Source organism: Monodelphis domestica, chromosome 1 (genome assembly GCF_027887165.1).
Source record: "Monodelphis domestica isolate mMonDom1 chromosome 1, mMonDom1.pri, whole genome shotgun sequence".
Lineage (NCBI taxonomy): Eukaryota > Metazoa > Chordata > Mammalia > Didelphimorphia > Didelphidae > Monodelphis > Monodelphis domestica.
This window is the reverse complement of record NC_077227.1, coordinates 552,429,407-552,448,800: the sequence shown is the minus strand read 5'-3', so window position 1 is coordinate 552,448,800 and position 19,394 is coordinate 552,429,407. Positions and strand designations below refer to the sequence as shown.

Below are 19,394 nucleotides of genomic sequence, written 5' to 3'. Positions count from 1 at the left end.
GCCAGGCAATGGAAAAAGAGGCAGAGGGCCAAGACCAGCAGGTGCAAATTGTAGGAATTCAGTGAATAGAATCTAGGGAGCACTCAGTACTTTGCAAAAGAGGGATGGGAGCTCCAATTATACACCAGGGAGGCAGAATAAGATAGTTTTCCTAGGATGGAGGGGAAATGGTCATAAACCTTGATGTAGCCCATTTACAGGAATATGTTTCAATGTGTAACAAAGTGTCTTTATCCCTTGCAAAGTAGTTCAAGGGTTGTGGAACATTTTCCCAGGGTGGAAGAGGGTCAGGATGGAGGAAAATCGATGGGTAAAAAACATAAATGTAGCAGCTCTTGGTGGCGAGGTGGCTGTAAAGAAACTGTGGGGTCTGAGTGGACAAAAAGGCTAAATGAAAAGAAGAGAGCAGTACATAGAGCCAACTGAAGGAGGAAACTGAACTTACAGCTATTCTCCCTTCTGAATTCGTTAAACGCTTTCGTCCAAAGAGCCCAACCTGGTGAGAAGCAGCGTTCATTCGTTCCCTTCTCTGGCTAGGCGCCCCTCCCTTTCTCGAGCCCCCTTGGGCAGGGAGCGTGTCGTGGCCCCTGCTCTTGAGCTTCTCTCATTGGGAGTGCGGAGCTGAGCTCATGGCCTGGCCGGGATCTGCGGCCGCCACTGCCTTTGCTGCCACCGCCCGTCTCCAGCTGGTGTAAGCTACGGACCAACTGACTGACGGACTAACAAGCCCTGAGCAGCCGCTGAGCCCCGAGCCAGGGACGCAGCGCTGGGGCTGAGCCCGCGACTGCCCCCGCTCCTCTCTGGGATTATTCAATGCCTGATAAAGGAGCGACAGAGCCAAGCACCAAACGGAGAGGACCTGAGCTGCATGGGAGGAAATGAGTGTGGCAGAGAAGCAGCCACCCCCCGCACCGCGTGAGCGCCCGGTCACCCTCCTGGTCCCTACTTGGGTAAGTGCGCTACATTCCCTCGATTGCGCCTATAGGCAGCTGTTTCTGCGGCCATCCAGCTGCATATGCGACTGTTGTCACCACCGGGATAACTTTCCTGCCCAGGAGGAGGGGCAGAGAACAAAGGTTGGGGGAATTTTGTTTTGGGTCAGCCTTCAGCCTGGGCTCAAACAGATCGCGAGGAAAGTCTTTCCTGCCCAAGGTGTAGGAGAGAACTACTCCCCTTCCTTCCCTTTCCCTTCTACCATATCTCTGACTCTAAAAGGAACTTCTTGGCTTTTGCTCTTCTATTTATTTTGAAGTGGCAAGGAGGGCTTAGGACCACAGGGCTGTGAATTTAACTTGAGAGGAAAAGAAGCTTCTCCCACACCCTCCATTCCCCCCACCTCCACCCCCACCCCCACCTCCACATCCTCTTTTCCCCAGTAAGAGCATTTAAGGATTTATGTCCAGCTCTTCTTTGGGCTTCTGTCCCAGATTGTAAAAGAGATGTCTCCTCCCAAACCCCTCCTTCCCAACCCCAACAATCTCCAATCTTCTTATCTTGTCCTTCCTCCCTAGTAGACTGAAGTGGTGAAGGGGATGGGGGCGGGGAGGGGGGGCTGTAAACTTAGTTGAGTGGTTGATCTGAGTTGACAGTTTCTTGGTTGTCAGCTGTTCTTCCAGGGTCCATTCTTACTCACTATCCACTCTAGCCTCTATTCACCCCGCCTTCAGGACACTCAGCCAAATTTCTACTGGTTTAGATGTTGCAGACATATACTTGGAAAAAGTTCTTGGTCACCTTAAGAGTTTTCCAAAACATAACCAAATCTTTTTAGGGGGGAAAAATGAGAACCAATCCATCAGTTTACAACCAGGCACTAGAAGCTTTCAAAACAGGAGGCATGGTTGTATTCATACAGATGAAGTTACAGCCAACTATAGCTCCCCCACCCACCCCCCTTCACCACCACTACCAATGACTAAAAACAATGTAACCATTAATACCTTTTGCCAGCTTTTTCAGAATGACTGAATGATGTTCCAAAACTGAATTGTCTCCTTTGTGATAATGCATCTATACTTTCATTGTGTTTCAGTTCCAAAAGGAAGATAGATGCTCATAGATGAGAAATTGTTGAAGTATTACTAGTAGATCTTAAACTTAAGCTTCATATATGTTTATTCAAAACATTTATTTTAAAATGAAAATTCCTGGCAATTTGTGACAAGAACTATAATCAAAGCTCATCTTATGGTAAAATTAACCTTGTCAAAATAATAGGCTTTGTAGTTATAATTTTCATAGTAGTATACGTGCTTTGTAACCAAAAACTTTCTTTGGAATGATTGTTTATATTTACAATTATGCCTCCCATGATTATATATTGTGTTTGTATATCTGTGGTAGCCTTTAAAGTATTTTGGTATAACTGCAATAATCTTCAAAACCATTAATATTAACAGGTTTGAAATTATAGACCTTGTGTTACGCTGACCCATTTGATGACAATTTTTTCAAAAATGGTTGATGTAAAAGATGAACCTATGACATTTATTCCATGTACTTTGAAGAATACTAATAGCTTAACCTATTGATTGGTGATTAATGCATATCATTTAAATACATATTCTTGAAGTGTATGTTACTTTACACAACTAGATTAAAAGGCACAATTAGTGTTTTCATAGCAGTCTGGAACCTCATTGTATGAAATGATGAGTTATATCCTAGGAAACTTTATGTCAGTGTTAGAGGCTAACCATCAGGATGATGGCATATGGGAGATTGAAAGTAAGAAATATAGGAGTTAGTAAATTATTTTTAAAAAGTAATGGAATATATGATATGGTCCCAATTGTCATTTGTATAAAACTGATGAATATTATACATTTTCATGGTGATTCATCACTTAGGATATATCTTTTACTTTGCCAGTGTGATTGGGGGCAGGGTACTGATTTAGATGCAATGATTCATCTTTTGAAAGGTAATTTAGAATAAGTCATTTAGTGTTATTTTATTTCTCTTAGAAGAGATGACCAAAAGAGTAGCCAAAGGTTAATTAATATTGGAAAGAGATCAATTTTTAATATCAACAAGTGTGTAGTTTTCTTAATGGTGGACAACTTTTTAATGGTTTTAGTTAAGGGGAATGATAGTCATTTATTAAATTATACTAATACACACTTGAATTGACATGTTACACTTCTTTTAACCTACAGCAGATGTTTTATAAAGAACAGGGTGTATTTACAACTTCTGTAGACTACATGAATAAAACAAATTTTGAGTTTCATGAGTATTCACTAGTTGATTTTCTTTACCCCTTTTTGTCCTATTTATAGTATTTATCCCTAATTCTTTCACCTCGAGTTATATACCTCAGATACTTATTCTGCTTGTATACACATGACAAAATTCCATTGCAGTGAACCATTTGTACAGTGTACTGTGTGTTTTCTGCTATTGATTAGTATTTACAGCACATTTTTTTTTTGTTTTTAAATAACAATGCTACTTCAGTCTACCAAGCTTGAAGCATTAGGCTAAGGGAGATAATAATTACCTGTTTTATATGATGGGTTGGTAGACTGAAAGGTAGGGGGGAAATGCCAGGTCATTTGAAATCTGCATTTTGCAATATAACTACTTAACCATCTTTTTAGAGGTTGAATTATTACATGCAGTAAATTAAACACCTAATCTCCCAAAGAATCTTAATCATTCATTTCATGCTTTCATTATGTGTGTGTCAGCCTTGCTGACTCATCTTTCATTTCAACTGTGGAATTTCTGATGATGGCCATGACATCATAAATAAAACACAGCAAGTACACTTATTTTTGGAAAGGGCAAAATATTCTGCTCCAACAGATGGGGGGGAGACTGATCAATGGTGAAAAATTTTAGCAGGTTATAGTGCAGAAAATCAACTTATATTTCATAGAAATGTTAACAAAATAGAGGTGTTTTTCAAACCATTTTCTTAAACATATTCTATGGGAAAGTTTAAATGTTTATCTTAGTCTAAATTATTTATTTAAAAAAAGATATTGAAGCCCTGAGGGGAATAGCAGATAATTCACTTTTCTGCATATGAACATCATCTACTAAAATTATTATACTCCTAAAACACAATTATTAAATAATATTAATATAATTAAAATTAGGCTAATTCTAGTCAGGAAACTCAGGTTTACACAATCCTGGAAAATTCTTTTTTATAACACATTCCTAAAACATTATCAACACTATGTAAGTATTAGTTTCTTCAAATATATTTATTTGCACCTCTATGATTATGTATTCTGACAATTTTTCAGAGTGGTGTTCTCTGTCTCTGTCTCTGTGTCTGTGTCTCTGTGTGTGTGTGTGTGTGTGTGTGTGTGTGTGTGTGTGTGTGTGTGTTGAAGACATAAAGATATTAGAACTTTAAGTTTGTTTAAACAAAACCTACAGAAAATTATATTAAAAATTAGTAGTGTAAAGAATCATCAACATATTTAGGATTTTCTTGGTCTAGCTTATTCAGTTGCATGTCTTTGAGTAAGTAATTAACCTGCTAATTTCACAGTTTCTTTCTCTGTAAAATATCCCCTTCTGTGCTATCATTCTATGAATCCATACATATCTACAGAACAGATGCATTTTTTTCATTATTAAGTCACCTGGAAAATGCATTTTTTAGATTATATTAGGTGAACACTAGATGTCACTTTACCCCAGACCATCAGGATTCTTAAAATTTTCAGTATTAAGACTATGAAGTCTCATTTACTCTATTATTCTTTCTATACTGAATAAATAAAATATGCCATTACTACTGCAGTGGCTTCCTTAAAAAAAGAATTGACAGAGAGCCATGACAGCAAAATTGATTGTATGAACCCTCCCAGAAATGAGGACCCTCTCCTTTTCTTCTCTGATGACTGTTAATAGATGCACAGAACTCTGTTAGCCATAGATACACTTGCAGATTTTCCCAAATTATACTGATCTTCAGTAGCTCTATCTTCAGAGATTTCAAATAAAACGACTCAAAATGGCAAGGTTTCTGATATCTAAGTTGTCTTTCTTTTTTATGTTACTTTATTTATATTTTGGACAGGAAGAGAATCAGGGGAGACAAATATGTCTTTCTCCTGACTAGATAAATGACTATTAAAACTGTAATTTCTAGAAGATACAGAACAGAGAATTTCATCATTAGCCAACATTGTACTCTTTTTCTTTCTCTGGCTTTTCCATCTGGAAGTTCTCAGAATTGAATTCAGCACTCAAACTGCTACATGGTGTCAAGTCTGGTAGTTCACCAATCACATGTTGAATATCTCATCCTCTGTGTTTTGATAAGCAATTAAACTCAATGTTGTCATTTTGGATGATAAATGAATAATATTCACTGATGATAGCATCAGTAAAATGTAATTGTACAATCTACAAACCACGATCATGGTAATGTTAGATTATGATTAGAGCCAGTCAACATCATAGACATGGCAGCATTGATTTTGCTATTTGACTTTTTAGCATCATCTTATCACCACTTTAAATGATGTATGAAATGTTAAAGGTAATAACAATAATTACCAAAAAGTTTGCTATGTAGCAGCTAGGCATTTAAGGGTTGTGAAATAGTGATTAATTATGTAATTTCTAAATGGAAATCTTTAGATTTTCATAGGATTTAGAGCTGAAGGATTCTTGGAGGTTGCCTATTATCTATACTATATCTTGCAGGTAAGGAAGCTGAGCTCAAATTACTTTCTCAGGGTAATTTGAGAAGCAAAGGACAGAGCCAAGAATCAAATTAAAGTCTCCTACCTTTAAATCTAATGTATTTTCTACTGTATTCCCTTGTTTCTGGTAGTATAGTTTTATAATTGTCTTTACAAAGTTTATTTGAACAATTAGATGACAATTTTAAAATATTTAATGTTATTGCTGTTGTGAATGACTTTTTAATGATTTTGAAAATCTATTTCTAGTGTATAAAGACTGTGAATGACTTTTGTGAATGTGTTATATTTTTAGAGGTAGTATAGCCTAGTGAATAGTGTGTTGATCTTGGATTAAATAAGAGGGTTCAGGTTTACTGGTTATATGAACCTGGTTATATCAAATTAACCACTAAGGGCCACTGGCAAATCTCTAGGACTAATTTGCTGTGCCCTGCCTCGAAGTAATTCCTTATAATTATATAGAAAACTTTTATATTCATATATGTACTATACTGTAAATTTGTTGAACTGTATTGTTTCTAGTCAATAAATAATTATGCAACTGCTTTATGGAATCACCATTGTGGGCAGAGGGATATAAAAGCCAAAAAAATTTAAAAAAGTATTATAATAGTTTTCCAAATTGCCTGTGATATTTAAACTCTGTTCCTGAAGCTTCCTTGATGGAATTGCATCCCCATTGCTTGTAATCAGTCTTTAATGTAATACTTTATATTTAAATTGTTTGTATTAAGAATTATTTTCCGTGACATATTCTGCAAAAGGTTGTCAATCTTGCAGAAGTCGGATGCCGAGATATTGATTTCTCTTTTGAATTTGAGGAAGATTAATAGAACTGTATGAGTAGGTATTGGACCCCGGGAAAGCTCCAATGCTCAGAACTATCATCTCAATATATTCTACCAGAAGGGATTTATCTAAATAAAAAGGATTCTTTAAAAACTTTGAACATTCCCCTACAAAACTTAAAGGAGATTATAGCTTTCTGGTATTTAATCTTTAATATGAATGTTTTTTCCCTAATATTCTCAGTATTTAGAGCTGGAAAGAAATCTCAAAATCCATCTAGTTCAACTCCCATTTTGTAATTAAGAAAAGAGATGCCCAGTGAGGGGTGAGGGGAGATCACTGCATTTGGAGTCAAAAGACCTAAGTCTATATTCTAACAGCCGCTTACTACCTGTTTGACCTTCTCACTTTCCCTCATTTGTAAGATGAAGACTGTACTAAGGGACCTCTATTGGCTTTTCCACCTTTAAAAACACTGAGATTCTATGATTAGCCCTCAGTCATGGAGTGAATTAGAAGATGGACTAGGACTAGAAACCTCAGTAGTTCAACTATCAGTTCAGTTTTCTTTCTATAATTACTAGAGAATATTGCTCTTTTCAAGAAAGGAACCAAAGGGATGCCTCCTCCAGCATGGCTTACTTAGCATGTTTCTACAACTTCTCATGATACACAGTTCATATCTACATCTTACATGAAGTCCTCTGTTGAAAAGTCCTACACAATGATGGGATCGAGAACCAGTGTCCTCTTAATATTTAATGAGAAACACTGCAATTCCTATTTAAACAACACAAGTTATTAATGCTATGTTACTTCAAATTAATTCTACCTTGATTTAAAACATTTTGTTCCAAAATATTTACAGGTAAGAAACATCCAGATCATACATTACATAATGATAGTAATTCATATATTAATAGCATTTTAATGTTTTAAAAACACATTTTATATATATTATTTTTTTCATCCTCATAACAGCCATGCAAAATACAAATCAATCAGCCAGTATTTATTAAGTGTCTACTACATGCCAGATACTGTACAATATTCGGGAACACAAAAGCAAAGAATAAAACAATTCCTACTGGCAACGACCTTGCTGTTATTATCTCTCCTTTGTAGATAAGGGAAATGAGACTCATAGAAATCAAGCATCTTAGAATCCAGGTTTTCCTGACTTTGAATGCCAATGTCCTATTTTATCCGGTATACAATATCGTTTCTGCCATTTACTGCAATATAACAAAGAGCATTAAAAGTACTTAGGCTGTCATCATGATGAGTTGATATGAAATTATTTTTAAAATGAAGTTATTTTTCAATGTATTTCAATATGTTTAATGGAAATAATTCCGCACTTGGGCTGAGAAAACTTGGGCATGAAACCAGGCTACAACATTTGCCACCTTTGTGACCTTGGGCAAACCACATAAACTTTTGGAATCTTAGTTTCCTCATATAAAAGTGGGATGATGGAATTTGGATGACCCATTTCATACTATGCAGATATGAAAGACTGATAGGAAACAATTCAGTTTAATGGGAAAGTCCTGGTTTTGGAGGTAAATGATGTGAGTTCAAATTCTTGCTCCTTTATTTACTACTAGGGAGAACTTTGACAGTCCCTTGTAAGTATAAGTATATATTGTAGATTTTGATTCTTTTGTTAGGAGTTCATAGATATATGACTTTTAAGCATTATATATATATATATATGTGCATATATGTACACATACATACATACATACATAGATAAATGTATTTGTTGCTGTTGATCTGTTTGAGTTGTGGTCAGTTCTTCCTGAAACCATTTGGGGTTTTCTTGGCAAAAATATGGTAATGTTTTGCTTCTTCAGTTTAGTTTGCAGATGAGGAAACTGAGGCAAACAGGGTTTAGTGACTTGGCCAGGATGATGTATCTAGTTTTAAATATTTGAGGCTGGACTTGAACTCAGGTCTTCCTGACTCCAGGCCCAGCCCTCTCTACTATGTCACCTAGCTGTTTGCATATATACACGCACCTGTTTGATATATGTCAAATGTATGCATTTATATACTATTGTTTACATAAAAACATCTGAATTTCTCAGGACCTAGAGAAAGAACTTTGCATGGAAAGTACTTAATTTGTCAAATGAATGATGAGACATGGTCCTTACATTCTTGGAACTAAAAGTTTAGTAGGTAGAAATGAGATGGAACACAAATCTATAAATACTAGAGATGCAAACAAAGTACTATATCAAATTCAAAGGTGAGGTCAGGGAAAGCTTCTTGAATAATGTGATCTTTGATTTTCCCTTTAAATGATGGGAGGCAATTGTGGAAGTGTATATGTGCAGAGAGTTATATTCATATCTCAGGAAAAATATGTAAAAGCTCCAAGCATTGAGTATGTATGGAAATTGGTCAGTGGTCTAGCTTGGCTTGAGTATAGAAAGTATGAAGGGGAACAAGATGAGTTTAAGCTGGAAAGATAAAATAGTGAAAGATTATAACGAACCTTGGATGCCAAGTCAAGGAGTTTCCATTCTGTCTGGTATACAAAATAAAACTTTTTTAAAAATTTTCATCACAAAAGAGAAACAGCCAGATCTAGAAATAAGAAGATTAATATAGAATTTGCATGGGAGATAGATTGGAGTGGAGACAATGGATTTAGGTCTATTAAGAGTCAAGTAGTAATGAAGACTATTCTCTGATTTAGTGATTATAAGGTTTAATTATAAAGTTGAAGGATGCTTCTGAGAGATCATAAAGAAAGAAGTAATAGTGCTTGATAATTAATTAGATATAGATATGAGAAGAGGGTGAAAGTTTACAAATGTGAGAAAATGTGTGGTTGACAGAATCATTAATAGGAATAGTGACATGCAAGGAAGGACAAGTTTAGAGGGAATGATAATAAGCTCACTTATGGGTAAGTTGAATTTTAGATGTCCATAAGACAACCAGAAAAATAACCCCCACAAGTAAGTGTAGATGCATTGATAGAACTTGAGAGAACTTAGAATTAAATCTGATTTAGAAGTTCTTTGTTTAAAGATAGTAGTTAGAGCCATAGAATTAAAAGATATTGACCTTATTATTATTGAGACAAATAGAGAAAAAAGTAGAGGCAGAATGTTGGTGAGTTCCTATCTTATGAATTCAAGAAGAAGACAAGTATCTAACAAAAAGACAGAGGAGTGATTACAGCAATATAAGTCAGAACATCATGGTTTCTTCAAAGACTATTCTGAAGAAGTTTAACAAGGTCAAATGCCTTAAAGTTAAAAAAATATGGAAAAAATAATCTTTTTTTTAAATAGGAGGGCATTAATGAACTGTAAAGGTGTATATATATATATATATATATATTTTTTTTTTTGTAATACTAGTGACTGAGATCAGATTGCAAGAGAATCTCATGGTGACGAATTGGAGATGTTGCCTACAGACTGATTTTTTTCAGGGTTCAACTATGAAAACAAGGGGAGTGATGGGATTTGATAGAAGTAAAGCAATTTTAACATTAAAGAGATTCAAACATATTTTTAAAGGGTGAGGAGAAAGTAAAATGGGGAAATAAAAAATATTTGGGAAATAGAGCATACCATTAAAAGAAAAATCTGAAAAAAGGGGTAAGGAATGGAAAAAGAGTATAATAGTTGTTTAACCTTGGGAATTAGTAGAGAATCCTTTTCCTGAGAGATTTTCATGTGTGTGAAATATGAGAAAATAGGTAATTGAACTGAAAGGTGATGAAGCTGAAATGTTTTAGTTAGAGGAAGAGGGGAGTTTGATGTTATCAAAATTAATGATTCATGCTAAATTACCTGGGATAATTGTCATGTTTACTGTGGAGTTGGGGGGATTAAAGAGGAAAACAGAAGTTTGAAACTGGTATTATCATCTATAAGATTGAATCAACAATAGTAGAAGAGGATGATTTTGAGCCATCAATGTAGCCTTGGCTGAGGTTATGATCAATCAATTCATCAAGTATTAGGCACAATCCTAAATTCTTGAAAAAGAAAGGCAAAATTACTGTGTTCAATGAGCTCACATCTAATGGAGTAAACCAGTTGTGCTTATCTAATTACATGTGTGATATGTGCAAATAGATACAAAGCATATATCATCAAATTATAGGAAATGTGATATTCATCATTGATCTAGGAACAGAGAAATCAGATAGTAAAGCTTACATAGAGATGAAGATTAGTAGTTCTGGAAGGTCATAAGTAGGGAAAGTTGAGAAGAAGGAAGGGCTTCCAGAATGGTTACTTATTAGGGCATACAAAATATAGTATCCATTGCTTCTCAAAACAAGTCTGATATTTTCTTAATCTCATGAATTGACTGATTCTTCCCAAATCAATTTTTTAAAATTGTTCTGTTTTTTTTTTTACAGTCATTTCAGTCATGCCTGATTTTGTAACTACATTTGGGTTTTTCTTGGTAGAGATACTGTGATGCTTTGCCATTTCCTCCTCTGGCTCATTTTATAGATGAGGAAAATGAGACAAATAGGGTTAAGTTACTTGCCTATACTCACACAATTATCAAGTGTGTGAAGCCAGATTTGACCTTAAGTCTTCCTGACTCTAGACCTGTTGCTCTATTCACTGTGACACTTAGATGCACTAGAAATTGTCCTAACAGTCTCTCTTTCCTTATTAAAAATTTTCACTATGATGGATTAGTGATTGCTATTTACTGTTTTATTATTAAATCACTTCTTGTGAAAATGTGTAGAAAACATGCTTAAATTTTTTGTGTAAAATATTTATTTCACCATAAGCTATCCATAAAAATTATTTCATCCACTTCTACATTCTTGTACAAAAATTACCTTTTATAGATGCATAATAAAATTATATATTATGCTATAAGTTTTTCTTTATTTAACCCAGAGAACATTTGTTTAGTGGGAAGCATATTCAATTTAGTTTAGAGGATCTATGGAGTCTTTCCTCAGAGCCAGAAAGTATTAGTGCATATAAATGGTGAAATCATCAGAAGAGGAATTAGAAGGGCATAGAGGTTGTGTTTTGGACATATTGATTTTGAGATACCCATAGGACATCAAAATAAAGTTACTTCTATGGAGCTTAGGAGAAAATGTCAAAACTAAAAAGAGAGATTCTGGAATTATCTCCCTAGATAGACGTTGACCATTTATTTTCCTTATCTGTAAGAAAAAGAGTTTGGGCTGGATTATCTCTAAGGTTGTTTTTTTTTTCAATTCTAATATCCAGTGCTGTTTATACTTTTCCATATGTATGTTTTTCATGTTTGATATTCTCAATTGCATTATGGAGAGTCTGCATGGTATAATTGATTGAGAGCAGGAGAACTGTCTTCAGAGTCAGAAAGACCAAGGTTCAAGGTCCTGTTATGACATACACAGTCTGTCACACTGAGCTAATCTCTTGACCCCTGAGTAGCTCTCAAAGACTGTAAATTTATACAATTTCTGACTTATATTGGTAAAGGGAGTTTCTTTACTAGAAATTCCTTACAGTGACAAAAGTTACCAATCCAGATTAAACAAACAAACAACAACTTGATAGTTGTATTCCAGATAATGAAGAAATTTGAAAATTTCATTTTCATCAACTGGGTTCATTTTTTGTTACCTTAACAGTATGACTGCTGATTCAGTGTCTTGGCTGGCTCTCAGCACAGGGTGAAATAAACTTTTCCACTTAGGTTCCATTTAACATATGCATACTGAGTTGCTCCTATGTGCTAAGGATGTAAGGGATGTAAAGGGAACATTTTATAATCCCACTTGGTATTGGAGTCGGGTTTTATGCTTTGTTAAGTTATATGTGTATGTATATGTAGTCATATATACATATAAATAGTTTTATATATGTATATATATATATATATATAATTATCACATTTAATCTTCACAACTGCTGTTTGTCAGGTAAGCAAGAAAGAGGAAGTCTGGTAACACCTAAGGAATGCTGAATTTAAAAGCCAGGTACCTTGGGCTTAAATACTGTTTTTTGTTTGTTTTCTTTTGTTGCTGTCATTGTTGGTTTTTTTTAAATTATTTCCTTTGAGATTTGGACAAGTCACTTAACCTTCCTGGTCCTCAGTTTCCTCATATGTGGAAAGAAAAAGGTGAAATAGATGGTCCTTAAAGTCTTTTTCACTTCTAAATCTAAGATCTTATGATACTAAACACAATCTGGATACATCAATGGAACCTCTGGCTTCCATCAGAATTGTGTGTATTATCATAAAACGAAACCAACAAAACAAAACAAAACAACAATCTTGTGTTAAGACGATAGAGACCAACACTGTAGGCTTTGGGGGAGATAAATAGAAATTTATTCAAGATTTAGCCCCTGTACTTATTCACAATCTATTAGATGTAGCATCATTCATTTATTCTGTGGATTTGCTTATTTAAAAATCTAATCCAAGTAAAATATTTAGAAAAAATAAAAGCAAATGCAACACATTGTCAGGGATTTAGGTAGTTCCATCAAATCTAAATGTTGATACAAAGAAACATCACATTAAAAAAAATGTCCTGAATTCAGTTAGGGCTCCAGAAGAAGGAAGAATGTTGGATCATTTAAGTTAACTTTTTAAAAAATTAAATCAAGCAACGATTATTCATTAATCACCAGTGTTAGGCACTATGCTAAATAGTAGTATACAAAAATAGATTACATAGTCCCTGACCTCAAATAGCTTAAATTCTGAAAGACCAGAACATGAAAAATAAATATATAAACATATAAGCAAGATATTGTTTACAATTTTGTTTAACATAGACAAAAATGTGGTTTATCAAATCATATCCTATTTATATTCTGAGTTTGGTGGGCCTTGAGCCATCCTGACTTTCAACTGCAGATAACAAAGATTTCCTCCCTGTGATTGTGGAGTAAGTTTAACTCTCTCTTTGGCAAGATCTTTTTTTACTTCTCTTTTAGTCTTCTCACCATTTCCTGATCCATTCCTACTCCAATTCTTGTAGGACTTAGTTCATTTCACTGGCTGACTTTCAAGAATAAAAAATGTATAAATGGATTTCTTTCCAGGATGTAATCTTAGAGTGAGTTTAAGGTGCCTTCCAATGTGGATAGGTAACTATTTTATTAGAGTATCTTGAAGACCTATTAGCCTTCTATGTCCAAAGGAATAAATTTCTAATGGTGGAATATTAGACCTTATAATGGAGTGACTTTTTTCATGTGAGAAGATTTGAAGGTAAAATAAAATTTTCTAGCACTTTTCAAATCATATTATTTAGGCAACTATATATTTGTAAGACTGACCTTGCTCCGAATGAAAACACCACATTTTCCCAATAATATCCCTAGAATCAAAGGGCTCATGAATGGTTTTGGAAATATGTTCAGTCTTTGAGTTAGTCATTTAAAGGGAAACAGAAGTCCCTCTTTTTGCATAGTGTAATGTTAAACACAAGAAATAATAAAATAACTTGGGGAATTTCTGAAAAGCTATTTTATATAATAACATCTCCACCAAATTTGAACTACTTTTATAACCATGAAATTTTGTAAGATTTTGTTATGGGAGGACCTCAGAGATCATCTGATCAAAATGTCTCTTTTTTGCAAGTAAGGAAACTGAAGCAAAGAAGGGAAATGTCCTTTGCATTGTCATATATTTAATAAAGTTATAGAAACAGGATTCAAAACTAGTAACTCAGAATCAAAAGCCAAGGTCCTCTCTAATGCTTTCCATCATTTTGGTAAATAACAGTTTGCTTAATACAATTATTTTTTTCTTTGTTATTTTTACCCTCAGTTGCCAATTATGTGCAGATCAAAGGTTTCTAAACCTTGGGAATATTTGTGATATTTTATTCCAAGACATATCTATTACTGTAATACTTTATTTCTTGGTTTTGTAGAAACTTGTTGTATTACATTGATTTTTATACATGATTTTAAAGTACTGTTTTGATTCCAATTCATTTTTCATACTCTCAAATGTTAGTTTGTACTCCAGCAAATAATATGAAATGACTACTTCAAAATTTTATTGAAAAAGGTGAGGGGGTGGGGCCTTGTATATGAACAAGATGAAAATTACAAACAACAAAAAAAATTTGAAAAAGAATTGTGTATTTGGGATGATACTATAAAGATTTTTATCATAACAATACTTCCTAAAAACCTTGTTCTGTGTAGTTGGAGAATAATTATAATCAGTTTCATTTTTTTAGAAAGAAAGCTTTCTTTGAAATTAAACCTTAGGTAAATGCATTTTAATAATATTTTATTTTCCCCAATTAACTATAAAAAGAACTTTTAACACATTTTAAAAAATTCTCAATTTCTTACCTCCCTCTGATGATAATCAGTCTGATAAAGATTTTACATGTGCAATCCTATAAACTATGTGTATTTTCAAATGCAACATTAAATCTTCATTTCAGGTATGTGTCATGAGACCCTTGAACTAAGGATTTGTATCTTGTGTTGGACCCTGTCCAGGGCTAAATTTGTTTGAAGTGCATTATGCCTTGGAAATAAAAAAGCATTTTGTGACTCAGTCAGATTCATGGAGAATTGGGAGAAAGAGAAATGGGCCTGGATACAGGGAGTACAGTGTTGCATACACTGACTTCATTTTATATTATTTCCTAGATTCTTATTTTGTTGTGCTTAGAGGAGTAGAGACATATAAATGGGGAAGAAATTATGAAGCATCTCCTTTATTTTTTTTAAGTTGAGAAATTTTATTTAATTAATTTAGAATATTTTTCCATGGTTACATGATTCATGTTCTTTCCCTCCCCTTCTCCCACCCCTCTCTCATAGCCAACACACAATTCCACTGGGTTTTACATGTGTCATTGATCAAGGCCTATTTCCATATTATTAATATTTGCATAAGGGTGATCAAGCATTTCTTTTTTCTTCTGTGTTTCTACTTCCACAGTTCTTTCTCTGGATGTGAATAGTATTCTTTCTTGTAAATCCATCAGAATTGTCATGGATTATTGCATTGCTACTAATAGAAAATTCCATTACATTCGATTGTACCACAGTGTATCCATCTCTGTGTACAATGTTCTCCTGTTTCTACTCCTTTCATTCTGCATCAATTCCCAGAATTCCTTCCAGTTCACATGAAATTCCTCCAGTTCATTATTCCTTTCAGCACAATAGTATTCCATCACCAACAAATACCACAATTTGTTCAGCCATTCCCCAATTGAATGGCATCCCCTCATTTTCCAATTTTTTGCCAAAACAAAGAGCACAGCTATAAAAATTTTTGTATATGTCTTTTTCCTTTGAAGCATCTCCTTTAAAATCATGCCATAGAGGAAGCGCATGGTTTGGAGTCAAAATATCTCTTTTACTAATCCTGAATTTAAAAAGGGAAAACTGTAAGATCCTAGACAAGTTGAGAACTATAGGACTCTAGATAAGTCACTTAAGTGTCAGTTCCTTTTCTGTAAAATTGGAGTAATATATTGGGGTAAAATATTACCTATTTTGTGGAGGTGTATTAAAGAAATTCTCTATAAAAATTTAAATATTAGGTAGGTAGGTGTTATTATCAAGGAATATATGAAGGATATGGGGTCCTCAAATAGTGGGGACTCCCTGCCCCAACAGATCTTCAACTGTATATCTTAGTGGATAAATTTAAGGAAGCATGCTCAATGTGTCTAGAGATTAAGTGACTAGCCTAGGATCACAAGTGTAGCAAGTTTTATAGGTAGGTTCTCCAAGGTTAACATTCTATACATTAGGCTACATTACTTCTTAATCATCATCCTCAATTTGTTGGTTTATAGAATGTTCAAATTCCAGATCTGCAAGGTACCTTCAAAGTCATATAATCCAAGATTCTAACCAATTCAGAATTATTTCTAGGATATGTTAAAAGGTTATTAATTGGTCATCTAGACTAAATTTAAGTATTGATTTTGATGGGGAATTCTGTGTCCTAGGAAATGTCCCATTCCACTTTGATATTGCTCAAGTAATTAATATATTGTTTATCTGACAGGCAAGAATATTAGCTTTAATTTTTATAATATTTCATTCACTTCACTTATTTCTTTCTTATTTATTTTTTGGTTTCATTTATTTAGTTCTGATAGGGGAAGGTTGAGGTCCCTCACTAGTATGATTTTACTATCTATTTCCTCCTTAAGCTCCTTTAGCTTCTCCTTTAGAAATCTGAATGCTATACCATTTGGTGCATATGTGTTGTGAGGGCTAGAATGTAAGGAGTTAAAATTAAAGGGTGGGACTAAATTTATAAGAGTGTGGTCACCAGGAATTATTACTCAATTCCAAATTATTTTTTGTGGTAATTTACTTACAAAAGAAGAAGAATGAAAGTAAGAAAATCAGAGAGAGTAGATATTTCTTCTGGCCTGGTCTGAACCAGGCAGGGTTTTAGAAACCCAGCAAAGGAGGCCCAGAGGTAAATTAAACAAGAGTTCTAGCCACAAGACCTCCCCCAAAATGAGGGGCCTCTCCAGAGGCTAGTATCTCCAGAATAAGCCAGGGATATTAGTCAACCTCTTTTACTCACCCACCTAGTAATTCTAAGGGAAATTAGCCAAGCAGCCTGAGGTACTCAGCTGACACTCCTACAGAATCGAGTTGAAGCCATAAGACCTTTCTCACAGGAAGTTCTTGACATTTTTAAAGACCATTCCTTTTGTCACTTCCTGTGCCTTCCTTCCACTTTTACATGGACCAATTATAGCTATATTTTTGCTTAGGACTGCCTAGGGGACAGTGAGTCACTTCCAATTTGTCACTTTCAGTTTATTTGGGCTATAGATCTCCCCCACTCAAGTTTAAGTGGGATGTATATGCTTCTGGTGATTAAATCTAAAGATGGGCAGGGAGACTTAATCCCATCTTCACAATGTTGAGTACTGATATTTCTTCTGCCTTTAAACTGCCTTTCAAGATGTAATTACCTTCCTTATCTTTTTGCTTTAGCTTTGGCTAAGATCATATTTGCTGCTCCTGCCTTTTTGTCTCATTTGCAGCCTAGTAAATTGTGCTCCATTCTCTTACCTTTATCTGGTGTATGTCTACCTGCCCAAGTATGTTTCTTGTAGACAACATATTCTAGTTTTTGATCCACTCTGCTACCCACTTCCTTTTTATGGGTGAGTTCTTCCCATTCCCATTCACAGTTATGATTGCTGTCTGTGTATTCTCCTTCATTTTGAATTACTCCTTTGATTCTGGCTTTTCTCTTATCTCTCTTACCATCCCCTCTAATTTTTCGCTTTTGGTCAGTCTCCCCTCTTTCCCCTCTAAAATGATAATCTCCTTCCCACCCCCTCACTTCTTATTATTCCCTTATTATTTAGTGCCTTTTAAATACCCCCAAATCTCTCCCTTCTTTGCATTGTTCCCCTCCACATCAGCGTGTTTATTACCCTTTTACTTATTTAGATGGTATGATACAATTCTCTGTCCCAATGTATCTAACTGTTCTTCCCTCTTTGAGCAGATTCCAATAAGCATAAGATTTGAGTATTACCTGTCACCACCTCTTCCTCCCTTCCATTGTATTTGTCTTTACACACTCCCCCTGTGTGCTTCTTTATGAAATATATATTTACCCTATTTTATCTCTTTTCCCATTTCTCATATTATCCTTTTTTTACCTCTAGTTTAAAAAAATTTACATCAATATGTATAATTTATCACTGTAACCTCTAGGTATACTTTGTCTAACTACTCTGATGATAACAATATTTTAGAATTACCACTGTTATCTTTTCATATCAGAATACAAATCATTTGAACTTATTCAGTCCCTTCATTTTTTTCCCTTTCTTAATTACCTTTAGGTAATTATCTTGAGTCCTGTGTTTGAGCATCAAATTTTCTGTTTAATTCTGGTCTATTCTTCAGGAAATCTCCTATTTTATTAAATGACCATACTTTCCCTTGTAAGAATATAGTCAATTTTGCTGAGTAGTTGATTCTTAGTTGCAAACCCAGTTCCCTTGCTTTCCAGAATATCATTTTCCATGCCTTCCAGTCCTGGATGAAGTCAGGTTCTATGTAATCCTAACTGTGGCTCCATGATAACCAAATTGCTTCTTTTTTTGCAGCTTGAGGTATATTTTCCTTGGTCTGGAAGTTCTTGAAGTTGGCTATAACATTCCTGGATAATGTCAATTGTGAATTTAATGCAGGAGGTGATCTGTGGATTCTTTCAGTCTCTACTTTACTCTCTCATTTAAGAATATCATGGCAGTTTTCTTGGTTAATTTCCTGTAGAATGATGTCTAGGCTTTTTCTTTGGTCATGATTTTCAGGTAGTCCAATCATTGTTAAATTGTCTCTCCTGGATCTATTTTCCAGGTCTCTTGTTTTATAAATGAGGTATTTCATATTTCCCTCAATTTTTTCACTCTTTTGATTTTGTTTTATAGACACCTACTGCCTTGTGAAGGCATTTGCTTCTAGTTGTTGGATTCTAATTTTTAAAGAATGAATTTCATCCCTGATTTTTTGGTCCTTTCCTTTGGATCTATTTTTCTTTATAAGTCATTGTTTTTATCTTTTACCTTTTCTTGATTCATTTTCAAGCTGGTCAATTATAGCCTTTAAGATGGCATTTTCTTGTTTTCGTCCATGTGTCTCTGTTTCCAGATAATCTCCTTTGCCTTTTAAGTTCTTTTCCTGTTTGCTTTAGCCTCTTTTAATTGTTTTTTGAATTGTGTTTTGAGTTCTTCCAGAGTTTGTGCCCAATTCTCTGGAGTTCCTAAATTTTTGCCTGATGTTCCTTGGTCCTTCTCTGTTCCATTTGTTCTTTGTTCATTACTCTGAATAGAAGCTGTCAATTGCAATTTCTTTATTTTTTCTTTTTCTGTGATTTACTCATATTTTTCCTTCTTCCCCCTCCTTATTGGCTGTATTCTTGTTCCTCTGC

The 19,394-nt window shown here is 34.5% G+C and overlaps 1 protein-coding gene across 5 annotated transcripts in view; it reads left to right on the top strand.

Annotated features, from left to right (window-relative positions):
- The first annotated feature begins 250 nt into the window (after nt 1–250).
- Nucleotides 251–19,394, top strand: part of SNTG2 (syntrophin gamma 2) — a 771,339-nt gene continuing 752,195 nt past the window's right edge. For all 5 annotated transcript variants that reach the window (XR_008915522.1, XM_056813383.1, XM_007476197.3 and 2 more), the window contains exon 1: nt 251–950. Coding sequence is in view for 3 of the 5 variants with exons in the window: in XM_007476197.3 (XP_007476259.1) it covers nt 879–950 (72 nt within the window). In the remaining 2 variants the exon portion in view is untranslated. The remainder of the gene's footprint in view (nt 951–19,394) is intronic.